This window comes from Schistocerca americana, chromosome 2, assembly GCF_021461395.2.
Source record: "Schistocerca americana isolate TAMUIC-IGC-003095 chromosome 2, iqSchAmer2.1, whole genome shotgun sequence".
NCBI classification, from domain to species: Eukaryota; Metazoa; Arthropoda; class Insecta; order Orthoptera; family Acrididae; genus Schistocerca; species Schistocerca americana.
In genome coordinates, this window is record NC_060120.1 from 1,002,189,767 (window position 1) to 1,002,214,499 (window position 24,733).

General features: G+C 44.1%; 1 protein-coding gene and 1 non-coding gene across 2 annotated transcripts in view; both read right to left on the reverse strand.

The window, feature by feature from the left end:
- The window catches only part of LOC124596303 (SET domain-containing protein SmydA-8-like), a 293,663-nt gene that overhangs the window by 186,661 nt on the left and 82,269 nt on the right, over positions 1–24,733 (reverse strand). Inside the window, exon 2 of the mRNA XM_047135407.1 lies at positions 10,257–10,393. Coding sequence (XP_046991363.1) covers positions 10,257–10,393 — 137 coding nt within the window. The remainder of the gene's footprint in view (positions 1–10,256; positions 10,394–24,733) is intronic.
- Trnat-ugu lies at positions 12,663–12,736 on the reverse strand. The gene has a single exon. It is a non-coding gene; the product is annotated as a tRNA-Thr (tRNA).

Genomic DNA, 24,733 nt, shown 5'->3' on the forward strand with positions numbered 1-24,733 from the left:
CACTAGCGACTTGACATGCGCTAATGATTTTCTGTGGAAAGACGAGGAAGGGAAAATTGTGAGCTGCGAATGACAGTAGAGAATACTTGAAAGTGGAACGTTTTACAAACTCGACACTTGTTCCGTGCTCTTTTCCGCAAGATCCGACATACATAGAAATGAACATTTCGGCTGCAGCATAAAATTTCATCACAGATATATTACACAATCATAAATATCTGAGAGGAAATAAAATCGCGTAGCTAACCGACTTTCCGCGTGTTGAGATAACGTGTTTGACTCAAAATTAGCACGACTGGCTCTTTCACTCGACATCGTCGCCCACAACCTATTGACTTTTATGCCAGTCTGCACTTTGGACCTCAGGCGTGTGTTCGGCAAGAACGACAGCCTACCTAGAGAACTCTTCAATCACAGATACGGGAGTCGTGTAGCATCACAGATTTTTAAAAAAAGTTTCCCTCATATCAAAAGAAATGTTACCAAATGACAGCGTCTAGAACGCTTAAATTGAATAATATTTAATTTTATTCTGACAAGCATCTATGTAATGCAGCGAAGCATGAGCTTTCTAACTAATACCAACATAAAAAATACACAAAAATAATAACGTTAAAGTACTTTAAGAAGTTAATGTGCGTTTACTATTGTGAAAAGATCTCTTGCTCTCTTTGGTTCTGGTCTCTCTTGCACTCTTATTCTCTTTCTATCTTTCTTGTACTTGTTATGTTAAGCTATCGTCTCTGTTATCACTGCCGATACGAGGTTGTCGCCTTGCTGTATTAAGTCATAAAGTGTCGTGAAAGCTGTTTCACATTTAGAAAACTTAAAAAAAGTATTTTCTGCTTGTAGGCTACGTTATTTAATCATCCTTTCTGTGAAAAGTGTAGTAAGCGCATACCAGGGAAAGAAAGTGAAATATTGAAACACGGAGACTTTATGTTTGGCTCGCGATCTTTTTATGTGCTATTTTGTGCGTGATTACCATTTAATTTTTATACTCATTTTAACCTGTAAATCATATTTAGTTTTTTGAAGGCCAATAATCTTTCTGGATAAAGCTTTCCCTTCTGCTCGCGGTCAAATGCGTATAGAAACTGCCAAACGAATCCTTCTCCAAATACACTGTGAGCCGTAGCTAATTCCATAAGTCTAGCCAAGAAAGTCATAATAGTGGTAATTATTCTTGTGTCATGCAAATTAATTACAATAAATCAAAAAGACAAAATTCCACTGTTTGGCCGCAGTCCTTCTTATAAAGTTACAGCCAAAGATAGAATTTTCAGTAAATAATTTACGTAACGTCAAGTTTGCCTATTATTAAACGCAAGTTTTACTTCAAATTAGGGGCGGTAACGCTATAGTCGCTCTATACATGTGGCGCATAGAAGAAATAGCAGGAACGACTTTACTCGCATACTTTTACTGGGCACAGACAAAAGAGCTCGGGAAAGGGCCACTATCTCCGCTTCGTACTTAACGAGATCGAATCTAAATAGCCATCAAGTCTAAATACTCTACCTAACTTCTGAGAGTGCGTGAAGTAGGAGCGCGAATTTCGTAATCTTAGTGGTGCTTCAAAGCTGGTAGGTAACATTTTTAGTCGTTAAAAAGAGCATGAGTCTTTTTTAAAAAAGAATAACGTTTTCTGAGTTTGAGAAGTTTCTACTGTTGAGATGACTTCTTCGCTTATAATAAATGGCAACAGACTGCGCGTACATACTGACCAGCGAAAACATTATGAGCACATAGTTAACAGCACGTTGTTCCTCCTTTGAAACTCAGTACTGCGGCGATTGTGCGTGAGGTGGATTCGACAGGTACTTAGTATGCTCCCGGAGGTATGTGGTAACTGATGTCTAGGCACAGGTCACGCAATTCCTGTTAAGTACAGGTCGGTGGTTCGTGGGCCGGAGAGCTGTCAATCAACAGCGTCCCAGATCTGTTGCAATGGGTTCAGATCAGGAGAATTTGGTGACCAAAACATCAAAGCGATTACACTATCGTGCTCCTGAAACCACTGTAGCACGATGCAGAAATTGTGATCCAGGCAGTTATAGTGCTGAAGATGATATGGCCGTCAGGGAAAACATCAAGCATGATGAGTGGCGGGTCGTCCGCAGTTATGTTTGCGTTGCCCACAGCTGTTACGGCGCCTCAGACTACTACCACAGGTCCTATGTAAACTCATGTGAACGTCGCCAATGGCGTAAAACACTGGCCGAGGTGCGGTGCATGTTTAGGACCGACGTTCGCCTGGATGACGGCGTATCTGGACGTGACCATCGATTTGGCGTAACAAGAAAGGTGATTTGTCCGGCAAGGTGACACTTTTCCATGGTCAAATTTCGACGTAATTTTGATCAATGCAGCCGTGATTGGCTAAGTGATTCGGTTAACGTGGAAACACATATGGGATGTGTGTTCCGGAGCCCCACGTTCAACAAAACGCGCTGAGCGGAGTATTATGAAGCACGTATGCCTGCAGCAGCACACCACTCCGTCGTCAGGTGTTTCAGTGATTACCACGTGCCCCGCTTTATAGAGCTGGCAAGTCTCCACGTCCACGATCTGTGACGATGCGTGAACGTCCAACACCTTTGTGCCATGTGAGAAAAAGTACCACCACAGCTGTATGTTGAGAATGTCTTTATTCTATCACACGACTAGTTTCGGTGGCACATTACCGCCATCCTCAGGCCCCATCATTGCCAAAAGAGTGATTGATTTCCTTGACGCATTTACTGCAGGATCCTTGTTACTAGCACACGTGGGCTAGCTTTCATTAGGAGTCTCTACTCGAAACCGTGTTGCCTAGCCCACGTGTGCTAGTAACAAGGATCCTGTAGTAAATGCGCCGAGGAAATCAAGCAGTCTTTTGGTGATGGTGGTGGGGCCTTAGGATGGCGGTAATGTGCCACCGAAACTAGTCGTGTGATAGAATAAAGACATTCTCAACATACAGCTGTGGTGGTACTTTTTCTCACAAATATCATCAACTGAAATCCGTCGTCCATTCAATAATGTAGACATCCATAATCATATCTTGTCTCCTACTCATTCTTTCACCGTCTCTCAACCACTTTCCTTGGATGTTCACGACAGTTGCCTGCTGGCAGAGACCAGTGTCGCCGTGAATTTGACGATTTGCGGCCCTTATCGTTGCTAGAATATACTCAGCTCCTCTTGTATAGTTTCCATCCCGTGCCTTAAGCACTAGAAGCGGAATTCAATCCCCTAGGTGGGCAATGATCATAATGTTTCGTCTCATCAATGTATTTACTTTCGTTCATACTATCTCCATAATGGAGCTCGCTAACGATGACAATCAACATAAGGATAGTGGTGCAACAATTTTTCATTACCACTATTGTGCCGGCAAGAAGTAGACGCTACCTGCTTCAACTGTTTCTCTTTTGCATTCGGACAAAAAAAAATGGTTCAAATGGCTCTGAGGACTATGGGACTTAGCATCTGTGGTCACCAGTCCCCTAGAACTTAGAACTACTTAAACCTAGCTAACCTAAGGACATCACACACTTCCATGCCCGTGGCAGGATTCGAACCTGCGATCGCAGCGGTCACGCGGTTCCAGACTGAAGCGCCTAGAACCGCACGGCCACACCGGCCGGCTCATTCGTACATTATTAAAATGTACTACATTAAATGATAAAGTTACACTTTCCAGTTACATGAAAGTGACCACCTGTCAAAAACCTGAATAACCACATTCTGCAAGCGCAGACCGCTGAAAGAGAATCAGTGAGGTTCTAGAAGATACCAACAGGGATGTGGAGTCACGCCAAGGATGGATGCGTACTTGTGTTGAATCACCGTACCTTCCAGAATGACGTGGTCGCCCAAGGAAGGCCATGAAAACATTTCCCAGACCACTGCGCATGCACGCTGTTTGTTTTCACGCCATACCCGCCAACGGCCATGTGTCGGATGGAGCGTAAAACGTGATTCACCTCAAAAGGCCACTTGTCACTCAGTGGACTTCCAGCCTTCGAGAAACAGCAGTCAGCATGGTGCATGAACCAGGCGTCTGCTACAGAGGCCCGTACAGAGTAAAATTCTCTGAACAGTCGTTGAGGACACACTGCTAGCAACCCCTTGGTTCATCAGAGCGGTAGTTTCTCAACAGTTGCGCATCTATTCGCTCGGCTCCGGAGCCGTCCTTCACCCATTTCATTTATCGCCCGTGCTGCGCCACAGTTATCTCGGCATCACATTTGGATAGTGTAACTCTACTATGGGTGATATAATTTAACCACGGAGGCACGCGGACTCTTTACAGACCTAGACGTATCGGAAATGCTTCGACCCTTGGCCCGAAAGCCAATGATAATACCGTTTTGGAAGTCGGATAAATCGCTCCGTTCCGCGACTGCACTATCTTCCACGTGCCCCCCCCCCCCTCCCCCCTCCCAGCCCACCACACACACACCGGCACGCTTATATACGAGGGCTATCCACCAAGTACATTACGTTTTCGTTTGTGTCCGTTAGGGGCGGGGCTAGCGCGGCCATCTTGGTGTCATGGCACTCCGCCGCTCAGTCGGCATCCTGCCGTGCTAGTGAGAGGTTCGTGCTGTACTCCGTTGAGTTAATGTGACAGTTTGAAATGTCAGCGTTAATTGAAAATGCCGCGAAGTGTGAAGTGGGTGCTGTAATAAGGTTTTTGACTGCAAAAAACTGTTCACCGATAGAAGTGAAGTGTATGGGGACAACATAATCACTGAAGGTGGAGTGCGTCATAAAATTTAAAAATGGCCGAACTAACGTTCACGACGAGGAGCGAAGTGGAAGACCCAGCATAGTGACTGCCGAACTTGTCGAAAAAGTCGATGCCGCGGTCCGTGAAACCGTAATTTCACAATAACGGAACTCTCTATGAGTTTTCCACAAATTTCACGAAGTTTGTTGCACGAAATCATTTCCGAAAAGCATGGTTACCACAAGTTTTGTGAAAGATGGATACCAAAAATCTTGCCAGAGATTCACAAAACTAATGAATGGCTGCAGCGTTAACGTTTTTGGACGCTTACGAGAAAGATGGCGACTCATTACTCGATCGCTTCGTTACTGGTGACGAAACATGGGTTAAGCATGCGAACTGCGAGACAAAATTGCAGTCAATGCAGTGGGGGCACACAAATTCCCCCCAAAAACCCAAGAAATGCATGCAGACAATGTCGGCAAGGAAGGTGATGGCGACTGTCTTTTGGGACAGAAAAGGTGTGATTTTTGTGGATTTCCTGGAAAGAGGCACTACAATAAACTCTCAAAGGTATTGCCAAACTCTGCACAACCTCAGAAGAGCAATACAAAACAAGCGCAGGGGAAAGTTGGGCTCAAAGATCTTGCTGATTGACGACAAAGCCCGGGCCCACACGGCAAATGCCACTCGGGAAGTTCTCGAATCTTTTAAGTGGGAGTTGTTTCCTCATCCGCCGTACAGTCCAGACCTGGCACCGAGCGACTTCCACTTATTCCCAGCAATGAAGAAGTGGTTGGCTATGCAGCGTTTTGATGACGATGCACAGCTTCAAGAAGAGGTAACCACGTGGTTGAAGGCGCAGGCGGCCGAATTTTACGATGAAGGAATTTCCAAGCTCGTCCATCGCTACGATAAGTGCCTTAATTTAAATGGCAACTATGTAGAAAAGTAGTATTTAAGTGTGGCTTTCATCTGTATATAATAAAAAAAATTTCCAATCCTTTATTTATTTTTAATTTGAAAACGTAATGTACTTTGTGGATAGCCCTCGTATATCCTCCACTGTTAGTGCTGCCATCTGCCGTCTGAGAGTAGTCGAACATAGGTGGTGGTTATGTCCCTGGACCATATATCTGCAGTGACTCGTAGAGGGAGACTAATGACAGATTGTCCGGAGCTCGTGGTCTCGCGGTAGCGTTCTCACTTCCGAGCACGGGGTCCCGGGTTCGATTCACGGTGGGGTCAGGGATTTTCACCTGCCTCGAGATGACTGAGTGTTGTTGTGAAGTCTACATCACCACCCCTCACCCACATCACAGTCGGAGGAAGGCAATGGCAAACCACCTCCACTAGGACCCTGCCTAGTATGGCGGTGTGGGTCTCCCGCATCATTCCCCTATGCTCTGTCAAGGAGTATGGGACTTCACCATCATCATCAATGACAGATTGGTTCGTTTGTGTTAGTAATTTTTCACTTCAAATAATATGCGTTACTTGTTTGCAAATGGACATGTTCGCAACGGCTATGTTTGGGAACCTCCGCCCGCCGCGGTGACAGAGCGGTTCTAGGCGCTTCAGTCCGGACCTACACAGCTGCTACGGTCACAGGTTCGAATCCTCCCTTGGGCATGGATGTGTGTGCTGTCCTTAGGTTAGTTAGGTTCAAGTAGTTCTAAGTTCTAGGGGACTGATGACCATAGATGTTAAGTCCCATAGTGCTCAGAGCCATTTTTTAAAGTAGTTCTAAGTTCTAGGGGACTGATGACCTCAGATGTTAAGTCCTAAAGTGCTCGGACCCATTTGAACCATTTTTGGGAGCCTCCAGGCCAGTGATTTAAAAGAATATTTACAATTTTTTGTAATTTTCCGGAATGCCGTTGGAGAGTATTAAATAGCGTGTTACATCAACTCTTTCCGTACTTTTCCAGTACCTGCACTTCTGCATGCCTGACAGCGGCGCTGATATTTTTAATCATCACTTGTCATTACCAGTACATCCATTTGCTTCACAGTAGGTAGGCTATACTAAATGGTTTTTCTTCAACTCGCACGTCACATATACGAAACAGCTATTTCATGAAATTGGACATTGTCAACAGAGCACGTCAATAATTTTCTCGACTGTCGTTGTTGTTGTGGTCTTCAGTCCTGAGACTGGTTTGATGCAGCTCTCCATGCTACTCTATCCTGTGCAAGCTTCTTCATCTCCCAGTACCTACTGCAACCTACATCCTTCTGTATCTGCTTAGTGTATTCATCTCTTGGTCTCCCTCTACGATTTTTACCCTCCACGCTGCCCTCCAATGCTAAATTTGTGATCCCTTGATGCCTCAAAACATGTCCTACCAACCGATCCCTTCTTCTAGTCAAGTTGTGCCACAAACTTCTCTTCTCCCCAATCCTATTCAATACCTCCTCATTAGTTACGTGATCTAGCCACCTTATCTTCAATATTCTTCTGTAGCACCACATTTCCAAAGCTTCTATTCTCTTCTTGTCCAAACTGGTTATCGTCCATATTTCACTTCCATACATGGGTACACTCCATATAAATACTTTCAGAAACGACTTCCTGACACTTAAATCTATATTCGATGTTAACAAATTTCTCTTCTTCAGAAACGATTTCCTTGCCATTGCCAGTCTACATTTTATATCCTCTCTACTTCGACCATCATCAGTTATTTTACTCCCTAAATAGCAAAACTCCTTTACTACTTTAAGTGTCTCATTTCCTAATCTAATCCCCTCAGCATCACCCGATTTAATTTGACTACATTCCATTATCCTCGTTTTGCTTTTGTTGATGTTCATCTTATATCCTCCTTTCAAGACACTGTCCATTCCGTTCAACTGCTCATCCAAGTCCTTTGCTGTCTCTGACAGAATTACAATGTCATCGGCGAACCTCAAAGTTTTTACTTCTTCTCCATGAATTTTAATACCTACTCCGAATTTTTCTTTTGTTTCCTTTACTGCTTGCTCAATATACAGATTGAATAACATCGGGGAGAGGCTACAACCATGTCTCATTCCTTTCCCAACCACTGCTTCACTTTCATGCCCCTCGACTCTTATAACTGCCATATGGTTTCTGTACAAATTGTAAATAGCCTTTCGCTCCCTGTATTTTACCCCTGCCACCTTCAGAATTTGAAAGAGAGTATTCCAGTTAACGTTGTCAAAAGCTTTCTCTAAGTCTACAAATGCTAGAAACGTAGGTTTGCCTTTTCTTAATCTTTCTTCTAAGTCGTAAGGTTAGTATTGCCTCACGTGTTCCAACATTTCTACGGAATCCAAACTGATCTTCTCCGAGGTCCGCTTCTACCAGTTTTTCCATTCGTCTGTAAAGAATTCGCGTTAGTATTTTACAGCTGTGACTTATTAAACTGATAGTTCGGTAATTTTCACATCTGTCAACACCTGCTTTCTTTGGGATTGGAATTATTATATTCTTCTTGAAGTCTGAGGGTATATCGCCTGTCTCATACATCTTGCTCACCAGATGGTAGAGTTTTGTCATGACTGGCTCTCCCAAGGCCATCAGTAGTTCTAATCGAATGTTGTCTACTCCCGGGGCCTTGTTTCGACTCAGGTCTATCAGTGCTCTGTCAAACTCTTCACGCAGTATCTTATCTCCCATTTCATCTTCATCTACATCCTCTTCCATTTCCATAATATTGTCCTCAAGTATATCGCCCTTGTATAAACCCTCTATATACTCCTTCCACCTTTCTGCCTTCCCTTCTTTGCTTAGAACTGGGTTGCCATCTGAGCTCTTGATATTCATACAAGTGGTTCTCTTCTCTCCAAAGGTCTCTTTAATTTTCCTGTAGGCAGTATCTATCTCACCCCTAGTGAGACAAGCCTCTACATCCTTACATTTGTCCTCTAGCCATCCCTGCTTAGCCATTTTGCACTTCCTGTCGATCTCATTTTTGAGACGTTTGTATTCCTTTTTGCCTGCTTCATTTACTGCATTTTTATATTTTCTCCTTTCATCAGTTACATTCAGTATTTCTTCTCTTACCCAAGGATTTCTATTAGCCCTCGTCTTTTTACCTACTTGATCCTCTGCTGCCTTCACTACTTCATCCCTCAGAGCTACCCATTCTTCTTCTACTGTATTTCTTTCCCCCATTCCTGTCAATTGTTCCCTTATGCTCTCCTTGAAACTCCATACAACCTCTGGTTCTTTCAGTTTATCCAGGTCCCATCTCCTTAAATTCCCACCTTTTTGCAGTTTCTTCAGTTTCAATCTGTAGTTCATAACCAATAGATTGTGGTCAGAATCCACATCTGCCCCTGGAAATGTCTTACAATTTAAAACCTGGTTCCTAAATCTCTGTCTTACCATTATATAATCTATCTGATACCTTTTAGTATCTCCAGAATTCTTCCAGGTATACAACCTTCTTTCATGATTCTTGAACCAAGTGTTAGCTATGATTAAGTTATGCTCTGTGCAAAATTCTACAAGGCGGCTTCCTCTTTCATTTCTTCCCCCCAATCCATATTCACCTACTATGTTTCCTTCTCTCCCTTTTCCTACTGACTAATTCCAGTCACCCATGACTATTAAATTTTCGTCTCCCTTCACTACCAGAATAATTTATTTTATCTCGTCATACATTTCATCAATTTTTTCATCATCTGCAGAGCTAGTTGGCATATAAACTTGTACTACTGTAGTAGGCATTGGCTTTGTGTCTATCTTGGCCACAATAATGCGTTCACTATGCTGTTTGTAGTAGCTAACCCGCACTCCTATTTTTTTATTCATTATTAATCCTACTCCTGCATTACCCCTATTTGATTTTGTATTTATAACCCTGTAATCACCTGACCAAAAGTCTTGTTCCTCCTGCCACCGAACTTCACTAATTCCCACTATATCTAACTTTAACCTATCCATTTCCCTTTTTAAATTTTCTAACCTACCTGCCCGATTAAGGGATCTGACATTCCACGCTCCGATCCGTAGAATGCCAGTTTTCTTTCTGCTGATAACAACGTCCTCTTGAGTAGTCCCCGCCCGGAGATCCGAATGGGGGACTATTTTACCTCCGGAATATTTTACCCAAGAGGACGCCATCATCATTTAATCATACAGTAAAGCTGCATGTCCTCGGGAAAAATTACGGCTGTAGTTTCCCCTTGCTTTCAGCCGTTCGCAGTACCAGCACAGCAAGGCCGTTTTGGTTATTGTCACAAGGCCAGATCAGTCAATCATCCAGACTGTTGCCCCTGCAACTACTGAAAAGGCTGCTGCCCCTCTTCAGGAACCACATGTTTGTCTGGCCTCTCAACAGATACCCCTCCGTTGTGGTTGCACCTACGGTACGGCCATCTGAATCGCTGAGGCACGCAAGCCTCCCCACCAACGGCAAGGTCCATGGTTCATGTCTTTATTCAAATTGTCATTATTGCAAAAGTTTATCTTGTATTTTGTAACCATTACTGTGACGAGCTGGATGGTTCTGATTGTGTAATGTAAATGCGACATGGAGCGCCGGGCTTTTGCAGAACGCACCTGCCCATGATGTCAGAGACTTCAACGTTGTACGGAAGGTTCTCCTTGTCCGGGTCCTCTGGAACCTCTTCATCTGTCTTCTCGCTTTCCACGCTCTTTTCGCGACGCTGCCTGTTCCGTTTCTTTTTGTCGCTTTTCTGGAAAAGACAAAAAGACGCATATGTCAACTTTGCAAAACAGCAGCGGACACAAAATAAGACATACTGAAACAATGAAAGAACTGTGGACCGAAAGAAAAAGGAAGGATACGTGAATACGAAGGTTCTACTGGCCTCACACAATCAGTGAACTGATAATTACTGCACTCCAGTATTAACGTCCGAATAGATCAGCACAATACCCGCTACTTAATTCTGTTCCAATTAGTTATCGAATTCGTCAGTTACTAGGTTTGGGTACTTCACAATCTATATTACTTAACAACTAAAACGCTGACCACGACAAGTTCCAGGTTGCATGGCAACAAAACTCTGATTTTCAATATTTTCTATAATCACAAATCGAATTTAAAAATTTAAAATGCTGTTACAGTCTGCTCATTAAGAGGTATAATATTAAAGTTTCATTACAGTAAGTCAAGTGCTAAAATTAGAAACTGCGTACGTATCTTGAGGTAACGTAACTTGTGGCGCGCAAAATACCCAGACTATATTCATCCAGCATTAGAGAATGAGAACAATTAGCAACTTTCAACAAATTTTCTACACACACTGACGGAAAGAAAATCGCAGCACCAAGGAGAGTTGCGATACGTGAACGAAAGTTGGTAGGCGTTTTTCTACATCTGAAAGACGATGTCTGTTCAAATTTAGCGCCAGTCGCATGAGAGTGGCGCTAGCAGCAGCATTGTGAGGATGCATATCAGGTTTGCTTTAAGTAGATCCTGTAATGGTCGTGAGCGTTAGTTATCTTTGAGATTGGACCTGGCGAGTTGATGTTAGCCAAGAATTCCTTTAAGGCTACAAAGACACCATTATCAATACCTCACTGTGAAACTCCCTGGCAGATTAAAACTGTGTGCCCGACCGAGACTCGAACTCGCGACCTTTGCCTTTCGCGGGCAAGTTCTCTACCAACTGAGCTACCGAAGCTCCTTTCAGGAGTGCTAGTTCTGCAAGTTTCGCAGGAAAGCTTCTGTAAAGTTTGGAAGGTAGGAGACGAGGTACTGGCAGAAGTAAAGCTGTGAGTACCGGGCGTGAGTCGTGCTTCGGTAGCTCAGTTGGTAGAGCACTTGCCCGCGAAAGGCAAAGGTCCCGAGTTCGAGTCTCGGTCGGGCACACAGTTTTAACCTGCCAGGAAGTTTCATATCAGCGCACACTCCGCTGCAGAGTGAACATCTCATTCTGGAAACATCCCCCAGGCTGTGGCTAAGCCATGTCTCCGCATATCCTTTCTTTCAGGAGTGCTAGTTCTGCAAGTTTCGCAGGAGAGCTTCTGTAAAGTTTGGAAGGTAGGAGACGAGGTACTGGCAGAAGTAAAGCTGTGAGTACCGGGCGTGAGTCGTGCTTCGGTAGCTCAGTTGGTAGAGCACTTGCCCGCGAAAGGCAAAGGTCCCGAGTTCGAGTCTCGGTCGGGCACACAGTTTTAATCTGCCAGGAAGCTTCATATCAGCGCACACTCCGCTGCAGAGTGAAAATCTCATTCTGGAATACCTCACTGTGTTTGAAAGAGGTCGTGTACAGGTCTACGAGAAGCGATAATGCAGAAAGACTTGGCAAGAACGTAGTTGCTATACGTGACTACCGGCAGCGATGGTCACGAGAATGTACGGTAGCTAGAAGACCAGACTCTGGACGTTCACACGGCACCACCGAGAGGAAAGACCACTGGGTTCGGCGTATGCCTCTGGCGCAACGCACTGCACCTGCAGCAGTAATTGCAGCAACAGCTAACCACACAGTGTCACAACGAACTGTTACAAATCGGTTACTTCAAGGACAGCTCCGATCCAGACGCCCTGTAGCGTGCAGTCCACCGACCCCAAACCACCGTCATATCCAGCTTCAGTGGTGCCAAGCGAGGGCTCACTGGACGGCAGAGTGGAGGTCTGTGGTCTTTTCTGATGAAAGCTGGTTCAGCCTCGGTGCCAGTGATGGCCGTGTGTCGGTTAGAAGCAGACGAGTTGAGGGCCTCCGCCCATCCAGTTTGTGTGCTAGACTCATTGGACATACACCTGGATAGTGGTCTGGAATGCGATTTCGTATGACAACACGAGCAGTCTCTTGTTCATCCCACGCACCCTGACTGCAAATTTGTACGTCAGTCTCGTGATTCGACCTGTTGTACTGCCATTCATGAACAGCAGCCCAGGGGTATTTTCCAAAGGGATATCTGTTTAAAATGAAATGAACACCCTTAGCTGCTTACAGGCGTTGACATATGCCAACGGGGACAGATGAAGATGTGTGCCCCGACCGGGACTCGAACCCGGGATCTCCTGCTTACATGGCAGACGCTCTATCCATCTGAGCCACCGAGGACACAGAGGATAGCGCGACTGCAGGGATTTATCTCTGGCACGCCTCCCGCGAAACCCACATTCTCAACGTATTGTCCCGCACTACATTCGTAGTGCCCCCGCCCATTATACTAATTACTCGCGGCGCGTTGCCGATTCCCGTAAGAGTTCCGGCACTGTTTGTGCATTCGTACAGAAGAACAATATGGTCAAGTGACCGGTGAGCCTTAACTATATATATACTAAGTGCGGGACAATACGTTGAGAATGTGTGTTTCGCGGGAGACGTGCCAGAGATAAATCCCTGCAGTCGCGCTATCCTCTGTGTCCTCGGTGGCTCAGATGGATAGAGCGTCTGCCATGTAAGCAGGAGATACCGGGTTCTAGTCCCGGTCGGGGCACACATTTTCATCTGTCCCCGTTGACGTATGTCAACGCCTGTAAGCAGCTAAGGGTGTTCATTTCATTGTAATTTCATTCCAACGAGCTGCATGGTCACCGATGGATATCTGTTTCCCACATACCGCTTCTGTAATCCCTCTACAGTGTCGACATACTGCCTTGGCCTGCTCGATTACCAGCTCAGTCTCCAATCGAGCACATGTGGGACATCAATGGACCACATCTCCAGCATCACCCACAGGCAGCGTTAACCGTTCCTGTATTGACCGACCAAGCGCAACAGGCATGGAATTCCATCCCACAAGCTGACATACATCACCTGTACGGCACACTATATGCACGTTTTCAACAATCTGGCCGTTACCCCGGTTATTAATGTACCAGAATTTCACATTTGCAATGCCTCATCTCGCGCTGACATTAATCTGTGATCTTGCAGTGTTTAATCACTTAAATATGTTACATAGACAAATATGTTCCCTAACTTTCTCTACTCTACACTGGTGTTGCGGTTTCTGTTCCGTCAGAGTAATTTCGAACCTTTTAGGAACTGTTTCTCAACGACATTCCGCAAAAATAAAGAAAGGAAAACAGTTTATGGCTTACTTCATTTTCTCTGTTCATGCAGTAAAATTTCAGCATTAGGCATGACATTTTAAATTCACTACTCATTTACCACAACGCAATTGGCAGAACATTTTGCAGACAGTATCTTCATATAGGGGACAGCTGGGCCAAGACGGGTAAAGTTGGCCACTGAGGTCCTTGGCAGTACAAGGTGCTGGCACATCACGGGAAATGTTTCAACTTATTCTCCATGGAGTGCCTAGTCACCCTACAAAGTCTAACCTATTAGCTGTGCCGCTCCTCAGAGTATAATATTTTTTGTGAATTTCAGTTATCCTCGTGTAAGTGGTCAGTTTGTGTATTCGCTGTAGAGACGGAATATGACTAAGTCGTCTTAATGCAGTTGTGTTCAAAGTATCACATCTTGTCTTGTCTCCATACTCTGTGTTTTTGAAATGTCGGCTCTGCTATTAGAGGATATACAACATTTGTCTATCGGCGTCAATGAGAATAAAGTGGCCATCCCGGCGGTGGAACTTTGCCCGTCGGGCACAGATTGCGCAGCGGAGAGGGGAGGAGGATAGTCGTAACAACAACAGCTCCGAAAGAAGGCGTCCATGGTGATACTTAGACGAAGTCCTTATGAGAGTGACCTAGAAGCGGCAAATAAAGCAAGAGAAGGAAAAGGGAATAAAACGAAGAAAAACAGAAAGCGGTCGAAGAGAAGAATGGCAATAAAAAGAAGAGAGCGTAGTGCAATAGAACCAACCCTGTAAGAGCTGTTCCTGAAGAAAATGATGGAAACAGGGAATGCATGCACTGTGAAGAAAAACTGTCGAATTCCAGGTCAGAATAGCAGTGGATTTAGTCCCAATGGTTCTCCCTCTGGGCCCACGAACTCTGTACAGGAGTTGAAGAACACAGTTTGACTTTTATTTGTGAAAAGTTTCCATACTTTAATTCGCATCATGTTTTAGAGCAAAATACGTTTACTTCTTTGTTAAACCAGTTTTTTATCCGTTATTTGTGAGTTTAAAACTAGGTGGCAACTTCCTCCGCTCATGTCGGGCAAAGTGGCTATTTTGCCACTTTGTGAAAATTGAACTGCTTGAAGTATTTAATTTAATACTAAGGTAATTGAACTATTCGATATTTTAGGCCAGTAGTTAAAGATTATAATCACTCATTTCTATGCATTTCCCTCTACAGCAGCTTAAGAAATAGGAATACCTTAGCCTGGCCACTTCACCCGATTCTCCACTAGCTGTGCATGTACCTGCAAAATTATATCGCTATGAGACACTAGTTCCGATGATATGATGTCATAAACATTTAGATTCGCGAAACGGATGTTTTATACGTAAGGGTTCGATTCTTTACTGGTGCACTCTGTTCTGTCTTCTCCAGTTTTCTCCTAGTATATGATTTTCATAAACCCTTTCAAAGAATTGTTGACGTGAAATTGTATGGTTGATACACTTCCGATGGAACTGAGCCACAGTACTTAGTGACTAAAAAAAGTTGTACGTAGCGATCTGATGTCAACCAGACATATTTGTCCCTTTTATAGAGAATTGTCTCAATGTATGAAAATTTCAAATAATTTACGACGCGCCCATTCAGTTGCCATAGCACCCGAAGTCGAAGAAAGTAAGTTCCCAGTTTGACAGTTGAACTATATCCATCGGTACTTCTCAGCTCACAATATTGTGCTAACTTTTACATGTAGCACGACCGTCTCAGACAAATTAATGCGGAGAATGGACAAGAGCCAGAGACGGGTTGAATTCGTGGGTAGGATTAACGACTGGTTGGTTGGCGCATCATTAAGCCTGATGCAGTATCTATTACTATCTCAACGTAAATCCGTGTAATTTGTGGTTATTTCAACCTTATTATAATGACTTTATCATCATTGTCGACAAAAATGTTAAATCGCTGGGGAGAATGTCACGCAGCGCTTGTTTTTTTCCCCTCTAACGTACTAAGGAACGCTTCCTTGTCTGGACGTACTGGCGAGCAGTACGTAATTTTGGCCGCTCAAGTGACTGCCCGCATTATTCTGTATTATTGCCCTGAGGTTTGTAACCGCTGCATGACAAAAGGCAAATGAATAATTTCTCACGTGTCATATGAAACCCATTGTCGTTAATCCGCTTCCTGTTTATGTATTTTATTTCATGCATTTTATTGTGGTATCTAATGTCACTGATGACCTAGGCTGATGCGAGAGAGGTGTTGTACAGTTATCCTCGCATGCTAGCGAAATTAAATAAAACGCTTACCCCCAGCACACTTTATTTAGTTAAAAGATAAAATATGAACAACAATCAAATATGTTTGAGAAGGTCACGTACAGAATCGGGTTTCTTAGAGGCGGTGGGGGGGTCTTGGCGCTTGGTTCCTATTTGAGCTGGGAAAACATGGGGTGAAAAGCTTTTGGTTTAGCTCGGACCACGGCCATGTATATAACCATTAGAACATCTGTCTTACTGTAGCTATGTTACAGTGTATTAAACAAGGGTTGAAGGACGAATCGTAGCCGGCGACCAGGCAAATTACGCGAATCTATTAATTCCTTTCGAAAAAGAGGTTAATTGGGCTGAAATTAACGTTCATCTAATGTACCCATTTCTATATGCGTAGTTCGGATTTTATGTGCAAATGTTGGTTTTTGAAGTGCGCCACTTCTATAAACTTATACGAATCAGTTCAAACTTTGCGCTAAGGCACATAAACGGATAAAGTTAAAACGAAATTTTTTATCTAATGATTTTACCCTTTGTCGATACACGATAGTTAAAAGTCGAGCTAAATGTAACACATAAAATTGGTTCAAATGGCTCTGAGCACTATGGGACTTAACTTCTGAGGTCATCATTCTCCTAGAACTTAGAACTACTTAAACCTAATTAACCTAAGGACACCACACACATCCATGCCCGAGGCAGGATTCGAACCTGCTTCGCAGCGGTCGCGCGGTACCAGACTGTAGCGCCTAGAACCGCTCGGCCACCCCGGCCGGCACACGTAAAATTCATTCTTACTTGAACTGAATGCACGGAAATGGTTTAAACTGGTTCAGATTAGTGAAAAAAAGCATTCTTGCCGTAAAATTGAAAACTCGCTCTTGGAAATTTGTTGCTTCACTCGGAGTTTACGTGCAAATAACATGTTTTCTGTGAGTTTTTTTTTTATGAACCCCACTTCTATGTTACAATCTTACGTGAATCGGTTCAAATTTTGTAAGAAGTCAGACAAACGCTAGTCCTGTTGTTTTGTGAAAGCTTTATCCGTTGCCACGATACAAGCAACATGGGTCGAAAGACAACACAAAAACGTATACCGGATCAGTCGTCACTGGAGTCAACAAGCCAAGCTATGGCGATCTAAAATCGAAATTTATGGTAGAGTAAAAGACAGGAAGCAGAATCAAAAATGTTCCCTATTTTTTTAAATTTTTACTGGTTTGATGCGGCGCGCTACGAATTCCTGTCCTGTGCCAACCTCTTCATCTCAGAGTAGCACTTGCAAGCTACGTCCTCAGTTATTTGCTGGATGTATTCCAATCTCTGTCTTCCTCTACAGTTTTTGTCCTATCTTAGCACAAAAAAGACGAATATGTCCTCGGCAGACTTTGGGATGTAAAAGAAGGCAACCAGTTTTTCGACTTACCTGGCAACTTCAAAGACGTTTAAATTAAAACATCTTGACGTATTCGCGCTTTCTTACGTGTTAAATCCACTTCCCCAGCACAGTGAGCTCTCTCAGCTGCAAGGTGTTGGCACACCTGAATCTTGCAATTTGTAGGCTGAAGTCCTTGATCCTGCGTCCGAAATCCAGAAGATTCTCCAGCCATAGTAAACAATATATAATATGATATGGCTGAAGAGAATACGTGTAATTGCTAAAAAAATCTTAGGCGCTAAAATTTGTGGGGGCGAATTTGTTCCTGATGGGGATGACATTATATATCATGTTATTTTACTTGACACGATGCATTATATTACATGACATGGGTACTAATACTAATAAGTAAAAAGCGCGAATATGCTGTTATGTTTTGAAGCTCATGGATAAGTCGAAAAGCTTTTGTATCGCTAACTCCGCCCAGGATATTTTTCGCGTTTCTGCGCTATGATAAGAGCATTTTGCATTCTGATAAAATAATATGTAAACAGAATGGCACAATGAGCGTGGTTTCTGAGGCGTTTTTCCACGCTCTCCTGCATGATTACAGACTGTTCCGTAATTTCACTTAAAACACAGGTTCTGCACACAGGTAGCATACGTAACTTTCTGTCGCGTCATATATTAAAATGCCATAGTGGTGAAGAGCATCAAGCCGCAAATATAAAATGTTGCAAACATTCAGGATGAAAGAGATAAACGTCTTTAATTTGATTACTTATCTTCAGTTTTTGTGGGACGTGTTGTGGCTCGTCTGTGATGCAGCCGTGACCAGTAATCGCAAGATCCGTAGAAAAATAAGGCTGGTCAGTAACCGTTCCGTGCTGCTGTTGTTTGACGCTGTGACGTCACTAAGGAACAGTGTCTGACTCGGAAAGAGCGTAAAACGTGATGTATTTGTTTTATGGTGGGTTGGCTGGCTGATTCGACCAAACAGCGAGGTCATCGGTCCCATCGGATTAGGGGAGGGAGTCGGCCATGCCATTTCAAAGGAACCATCCCGGCATTTGCCTGAAGAGATTTAGGGAAATCGCAGAAAACCTGAATCAGGATGACCACACGCGGTTTTGAAACTACGTCATCACTTTTGCGAGTCTAGTAACCACTGCGCCACCTCGCTCGGTTTTTTTGGTATGTTTTAGTTTACTGAAATAATGAAATGCAAGCTGCTATTTACTGTTGCTATAATGTTACCCCTACATTATGTAACTTTCCAGCTTTTAAACAGATGATTCAAGCATCTGTCGAATCAAAACGTGCAAAAAAAAAAAAAAAAAAAAAATGCTAAGAGAAGTCTGTTTTTGTAGTTTCTATCAAAGTAAATATTCGAAATGAGCATGCAGTTTCGTAAGTGGCTCCGAGAAACGTTTTGACGAGTAAACAAGCTCAGTATAATGCTCATTTTCATTTTGTATTCGTCACAAGTTTTCACTCAAGAAGCTATTATTTATACAAAGCAGTTGAATTACCTAATTTAACTAAAACATTCCTCAAAATTATCTGGGTGGAAACTGAAACTGCGGCTTATCCAAGAACGTAAGCTTGACACGGCAGGTAGAGGACAGATAAGTTTCTGCCTGGGCAAACTGTAACTTTCTTGCGCAACGGCGCACAAAGTAATCAACTTTCAAATGTCCTCTTTGACCTACTGAACCCGTTTTGACTCCAGTAATAAACTTATGGTTTTCTTCGGTCAAAATATTATGCTTATATTCGATGAATTTCACGAGATACAGCTCCATTTTTATTACTTTTTCCACTCTGCAGACGTCGTTTCGTTGATGACAACTGACTTCAAAAATCTTTATTACGCGCTCGCAATTCGATGAACGTGTTTTTCAGATGAGCACATATTTCTTCTCTGTAATGCTGTTACCGAATTCTGTAGACTTGCTTTACCTGAATAATTACAGATATCTTCATCTGTAAACGTTCATTTATCAGCACTCTCCTTTTCTGAACTTTCTATGCTTCTCCTGCGGATCCAACGTTTGTTGAAACATTTCTTCCTTCCTTCTGTTGCGTATGTTGTGCTATCACTGGCGCTAGTATTAGAAGACAGGTAACATGATGAAAATGTGTCACTGTTTCAGTCTGGAACCGCGCTACCGCTACAGTCGCAGGTTCGAATGCTGCCTCGGGAATGGGTGTGTGTGATGTCCTTAGGTTAGTTAGGTTTAAGTAGTTCTAAGTTCTAGGGGACTGATGACCTCAGATGTTAAGTCCCATAGTGCTCAGAGCCATTTGAACCATTTTGTGTCACTGTTAAGTACTCGTTTTCGAATTCAAGGTTCTAACATAATCAGTTTCTTCGAAATTACAAGAGCATATTCTAGCTTTTGCGACATTCAGAGCATCTTTTCTACAGCATTTCGACAGCCAGATCTCTTGCAGATGTACATCGCGAGTGAAAGCATGAAGCCTTACTTCAGTCCTTTTAGTGTTGCAACTGTGAGAAATACAGCCAACAACACCACAACGTGGCATTGCGTGCACACACTCAAAATATTTTCACTTGCAAATCACTCACTACATAAAAGTAACTAACGGAAAACGACAGCGAAATCACTTAACGTCCAACTCGGGTTGTCATATCTAGCTGGGACCTTGTCGGGACATTCTGGGTATGTTGGGATGAAATAAAATATTTATTTGGTATAACAACTTTTTATTTAAAAATGATTTTATGAAAGTTGTTGCTACAGAAGTAGTTGGTAAACTACATTTTTCGGAAGATGGTACCTTTCTCAGCGAGTCTTTTTTCCCTTTTACGTATTTATAAAACTCAATGCAAGCCAATTTGTAGTTGAACTGGAGCTTTAAAATTAAGTTCACGATCTCTGGTAGCACGCGACTTCTTTCATCAGTCCACTCGGCCGACATCAGCGAAAATATTCTTCCCGCAGTGGCGTTACGTGTTGGAATAGAAAACAAATACTCGCATAATTTTAGCAGTTGGCATTTGCGTTCAGCATTTTCGTTTCCCTTAAGAAAGTAAACGACCTTTCTTCCACGGAGTCTTTAGGCTTCCATTCTTCAGAGTTACTCTTAGTTTCTAAGACACTCGTCAGACACAGATATTCCTGAAAAAGTTGTCGCCTGAAATCTTCTCATCATTTTTGGTCAGGTCATAATAGTGCTTTCAATCACCACCTAGTCTGGGTTTCAGTTTGCGTCATTCAATCAAATACTTGATATTTATTAAAAGAAGTAGCCCACTTCTCTAAATAATCAAATGCTATGGTATAGAAACTTCTTGCAGTTGCTTTATGCATTCGGACAGGGAGTGTAGTGCGAGAATATTTTTAACAATAGCTGTAGCTTTGGCCCTGGCTGTAGACTGCTTTGCGGCGACTTTGGAGTCCGGATACATCGCGGCACTCAGTTTTACGGCACAGTCAAGAGAACTGGGGGACTGATGATGCTTGACAACTTTATAAACTGGTGTTAGTTCTGCGGCAGCAATGAGCAATCTTTCTTGGGTATCTTCTTTCGTCATGAATAATGAAGTAGGCTTTGACGTTGATGCTACGGCGAATCTGTATGATTCTTCGTAGAAATGTGATGCCTGACATCTGTCTTACTTCCGTGAGTTACTGAGATGAAACAGCTACAAATCTCACACAACGCTTCCTGGTCTGCTCGTTCTTCCTTAACAAAAGACCATTCCTTTGATAAACATACGAAAAGTGACACTTTGTCTTTCCATCTTTAGGCATTTTCGCAAGTTACGATAAGTTTAATAGACGGTAAACGGTCGACAATAACACTTTAGTCATGGAAGTACATGCCACTATACACTTCACGCCCTATATACTATACTCGCAGTAAACACTTCAACATTACTACGAGGAATGTTTTTTAAGTAAGGTCCGTTTGAAGATAAGTATACAACGAAAGATCATTTCAAAAAAGTAAATTTATTTTCAGAAAGTACATACTTCACTCTATTTTTCGACATTGTTGCCAAGTTTGTTCCAACACGTATCATACCTCTCAACCAATTTTAAAATACTCTCTTCATAAAACCTTGCCGCCTGCTCCGATAACCAAGAGTTCACTGCCATTTTCACGTCGTCGTCATCATTGTAACGGTTGCCACTGAGGTGTTGTTTGAGGTGGAGGAACAGATGGTAATCGCTCGGCGCAAGATCATCGCGGGTCTGACCTGCAGTGTGAGGTCTTGCATTGTCACGGAGATGGACAATTCCTTTTGTCAGCAAGCTGCGTCTTTTGTTTTGAATCGCTCTGCGTAGCTTTCTCAGGGTTTGTCAGTATGCTTCTGCATTGATAGTGGTTCCTCGTTGCATGAAATCGACCAACAAACCACCATGCCTATCCCAAAACACCGACGCCATGATTTTGCGCTGGGGCAGATTCTGTTTGGTTTCACCTTAACGGGCGAGCGTGTGTGTCTCCATTCCATGCATGCTCTGTTGCTTCGATTAGGGCGTCATATGCGAAACCCATGTTTCGTCTCCAGTTACGAACTGACTCAAGAAGCCGTCACCTTCTTCATGATAACGAGTCAAGAAATTCTTCGCATAATCAAATCTTTGGTTTTTGTGGTCCCCTGTTAGGAGTTTCGGGACCCAAAAGGAGCACAGTTTCCTAAGCTTTAGGTGTTCAGAAACAATGTCATAAAGCACTGATCTCGACACGTCAGGAAATTCGTTTGAGAGACCTGTTATTGTGAAGCGCCTGTTCTCACGAATCCTCGCTTCAACTGAAGCCACCAAATCGTCTGTAATCAAAGAAGGGCGACCGGAGCGGTCCTCATCATGGACGTTGTCACGGCCGTCTTTGAATGCTCGTACCCACTTACGCACTTTGCTTTCACTCACAACGGCATCACCGTACACTTCGCAAATCTGTCGATGAATTTCTGCAGAATACAGGTTCCTTGCTGACAAAAACCGTATCACAAAAACCTCACAAGCGGCGGGCGAATTGATAGTCTCACGCATTTTGAAAGCACAGAACAAAACCGTACAGGTTAGCTACAGAGCTAAAACTGAGCACAGTTGTTCCCGACGCACGCGCTCGTTGCGGTATGCGCGCGAACTACTAGTGTCTAAACGGACCTTACTTAAAAAACACGCTTCGTAACTTGTACCCATTGTTCGTATTACATTTAGAAACAATTGTCTTATCAAATCGCTATTCAAATGGGAACTGCCAGATCCTTCCGCGTGACCCTGCAGAAATACACTCCTGGAAATGGAAAAAAGAACACATTGACACCGGTGTGTCAGACCCACCATACTTGCTCCTGACACTGCGAGAGGGCTGTACAAGCAATGATCACACGCACGGCACAGCGGACACACCAGGAACCGCGGTGTTGGCCGTCGAATGGCGCTAGCTGCGCAGCATTTGTGCACCGCCGCCGTCAGTGTCAGCCAGTTTGCCGTGGCATACGGAGCTCCATCGCAGTCTTTAACACTGGTAGCATGCCGCGACAGCGTGGACGTGAACCGTATGTGCAGTTGACGGACTTTGAGCGAGGGCGTATAGTGGGCATGCGGGAGGCCGGGTGGACGTACCGCCGAATTGCTCAACACGTGGGGCGTGAGGTCTCCACAGTACATCGATGTTGTCGCCAGTGGTCGGCGGAAGGTGCACGTGCCCGTCGACCTGGGACCGGACCGCAGCGACGCACGGATGAACGCCAAGACCGTAGGATCCTACGCAGTGCCGTAGGGGACCGCACCGCCACTTCCCAGCAAATTAGGGACACTGTTGCTCCTGGGGTATCGGCGAGGACCATTCGCAACCGTCTCCATGAAGCTGGGCTACGGTCCCGCACACCGTTAGGCCGTCTTCCGCTCACGCCCCAACATCGTGCAGCCCGCCTCCAGTGGTGTCGCGACAGGCGTGAATGGAGGGACGAATGGAGACGTGTGGTCTTCAGCGATGAGAGTCGCTTCTGCCTTGGTGCCAATGATGGTCGTATGCGTGTTTGGCGCCGTGCAGGTGAGCGCCACAATCAGGACTGCATACGACCGAGGCACACAGGGCCAACACCCGGCATCATGGTGTGGGGAGCGATCTCCTACACTGGCCGTACACCACTGGTGATCGTCGAGGGGACACTGAATAGTGCAAGGTACATCCAAACCGTCATCGAACCCATCGTTCTACCATTCCTAGATCGGCAAGGGAACTTGCTGTTCCAACAGGACAATGCACGTCCGCATATATCCCGTGCCACCCAACGTGCTCTAGAAGGTGTAAGTCAACTACCCTGGCCAGCAAGATCTCCGGATCTGTCCCCCATTGAGCATGTTTGGGACTGGATGAAGCGTCGTCTCACGCGGTCTGCACGTCCAGCACGAACGCTGGTCCAACTGAGGCGCCAGGTGGAAATGGCATGGCAAGCCGTTGCACAGGACTACATCCAGCATCTCTACGATCGTCTCCATGGGAGAATAGCAGCCTGCATTGCTGCGAAAGGTGGATATACACTGTACTAGTGCCGACATTGTGCATGCTCTGTTGCCTGTGTCTATGTGCCTGTGGTTCTGTCAGTGTGATCATGTGATGTATCTGACCCCAGGAATGTGTCAATAAAGTTTCCCCTTCCTGGGACAATGAATTCACGGTGTTCTTATTTCAATTTCCAGGAGTGTAGTTTCAGCCCCGTACAACTGGAGAAGTCTGGTATTGTTTTTCGAATGACGGTGGTAGATCTGGTAGGTGCTTGCATCGTAGATACGCAACATGCTACGGCATCGTGAGACGACGTTGTGAACTTGTCGACATAAAAAAAACTAACAGAGGTTTCATTTACATGTTGCGGTAACAGATGGCGTTACTTCAGTACTTACGCCAAGCACGCAACAGTATTTTGCAAACTCGGGACAAAATTGGGTCTTGGCGGATGTCGGGACAAGGAGGTTCATAACGGTGACGGTCCCGATGTATCGGGACGGATGGCAACTCTACCTCCAACATAAAAATATGAGAGCGTTTGCTTCTGCGTAGAGAGCCTGTATACAGAGAGAGTGGCCATAGGTGAAGTTGAACGTGATTGGTTGATTAGCTTTGGTAGAAAAATGGCGCCAAACGTCTCTCGCGCTTCCTATGTTCGCCGTGCTTTTGAGTTGAAGTTCAAAGGACTTTTGGAAACGATTAAAAGGTATTTGCATTATTGAGAGACTTGTTATGCGTTGTGCATGCATGTTCGATTTAGTTGTATATCGTTTTTGGTACGTAATTAGCGTTTGCGATCTTAAATACGAGTTGAAATAATGAAGCGTTTTGTGATGAAGTCGGTAGGCCTACATGTTTGAAGTAAACTCGTTAGTAATTGTGCAGTATTGTTTTCGACATCTGTAATTCGTTCTGCAGACGTTCG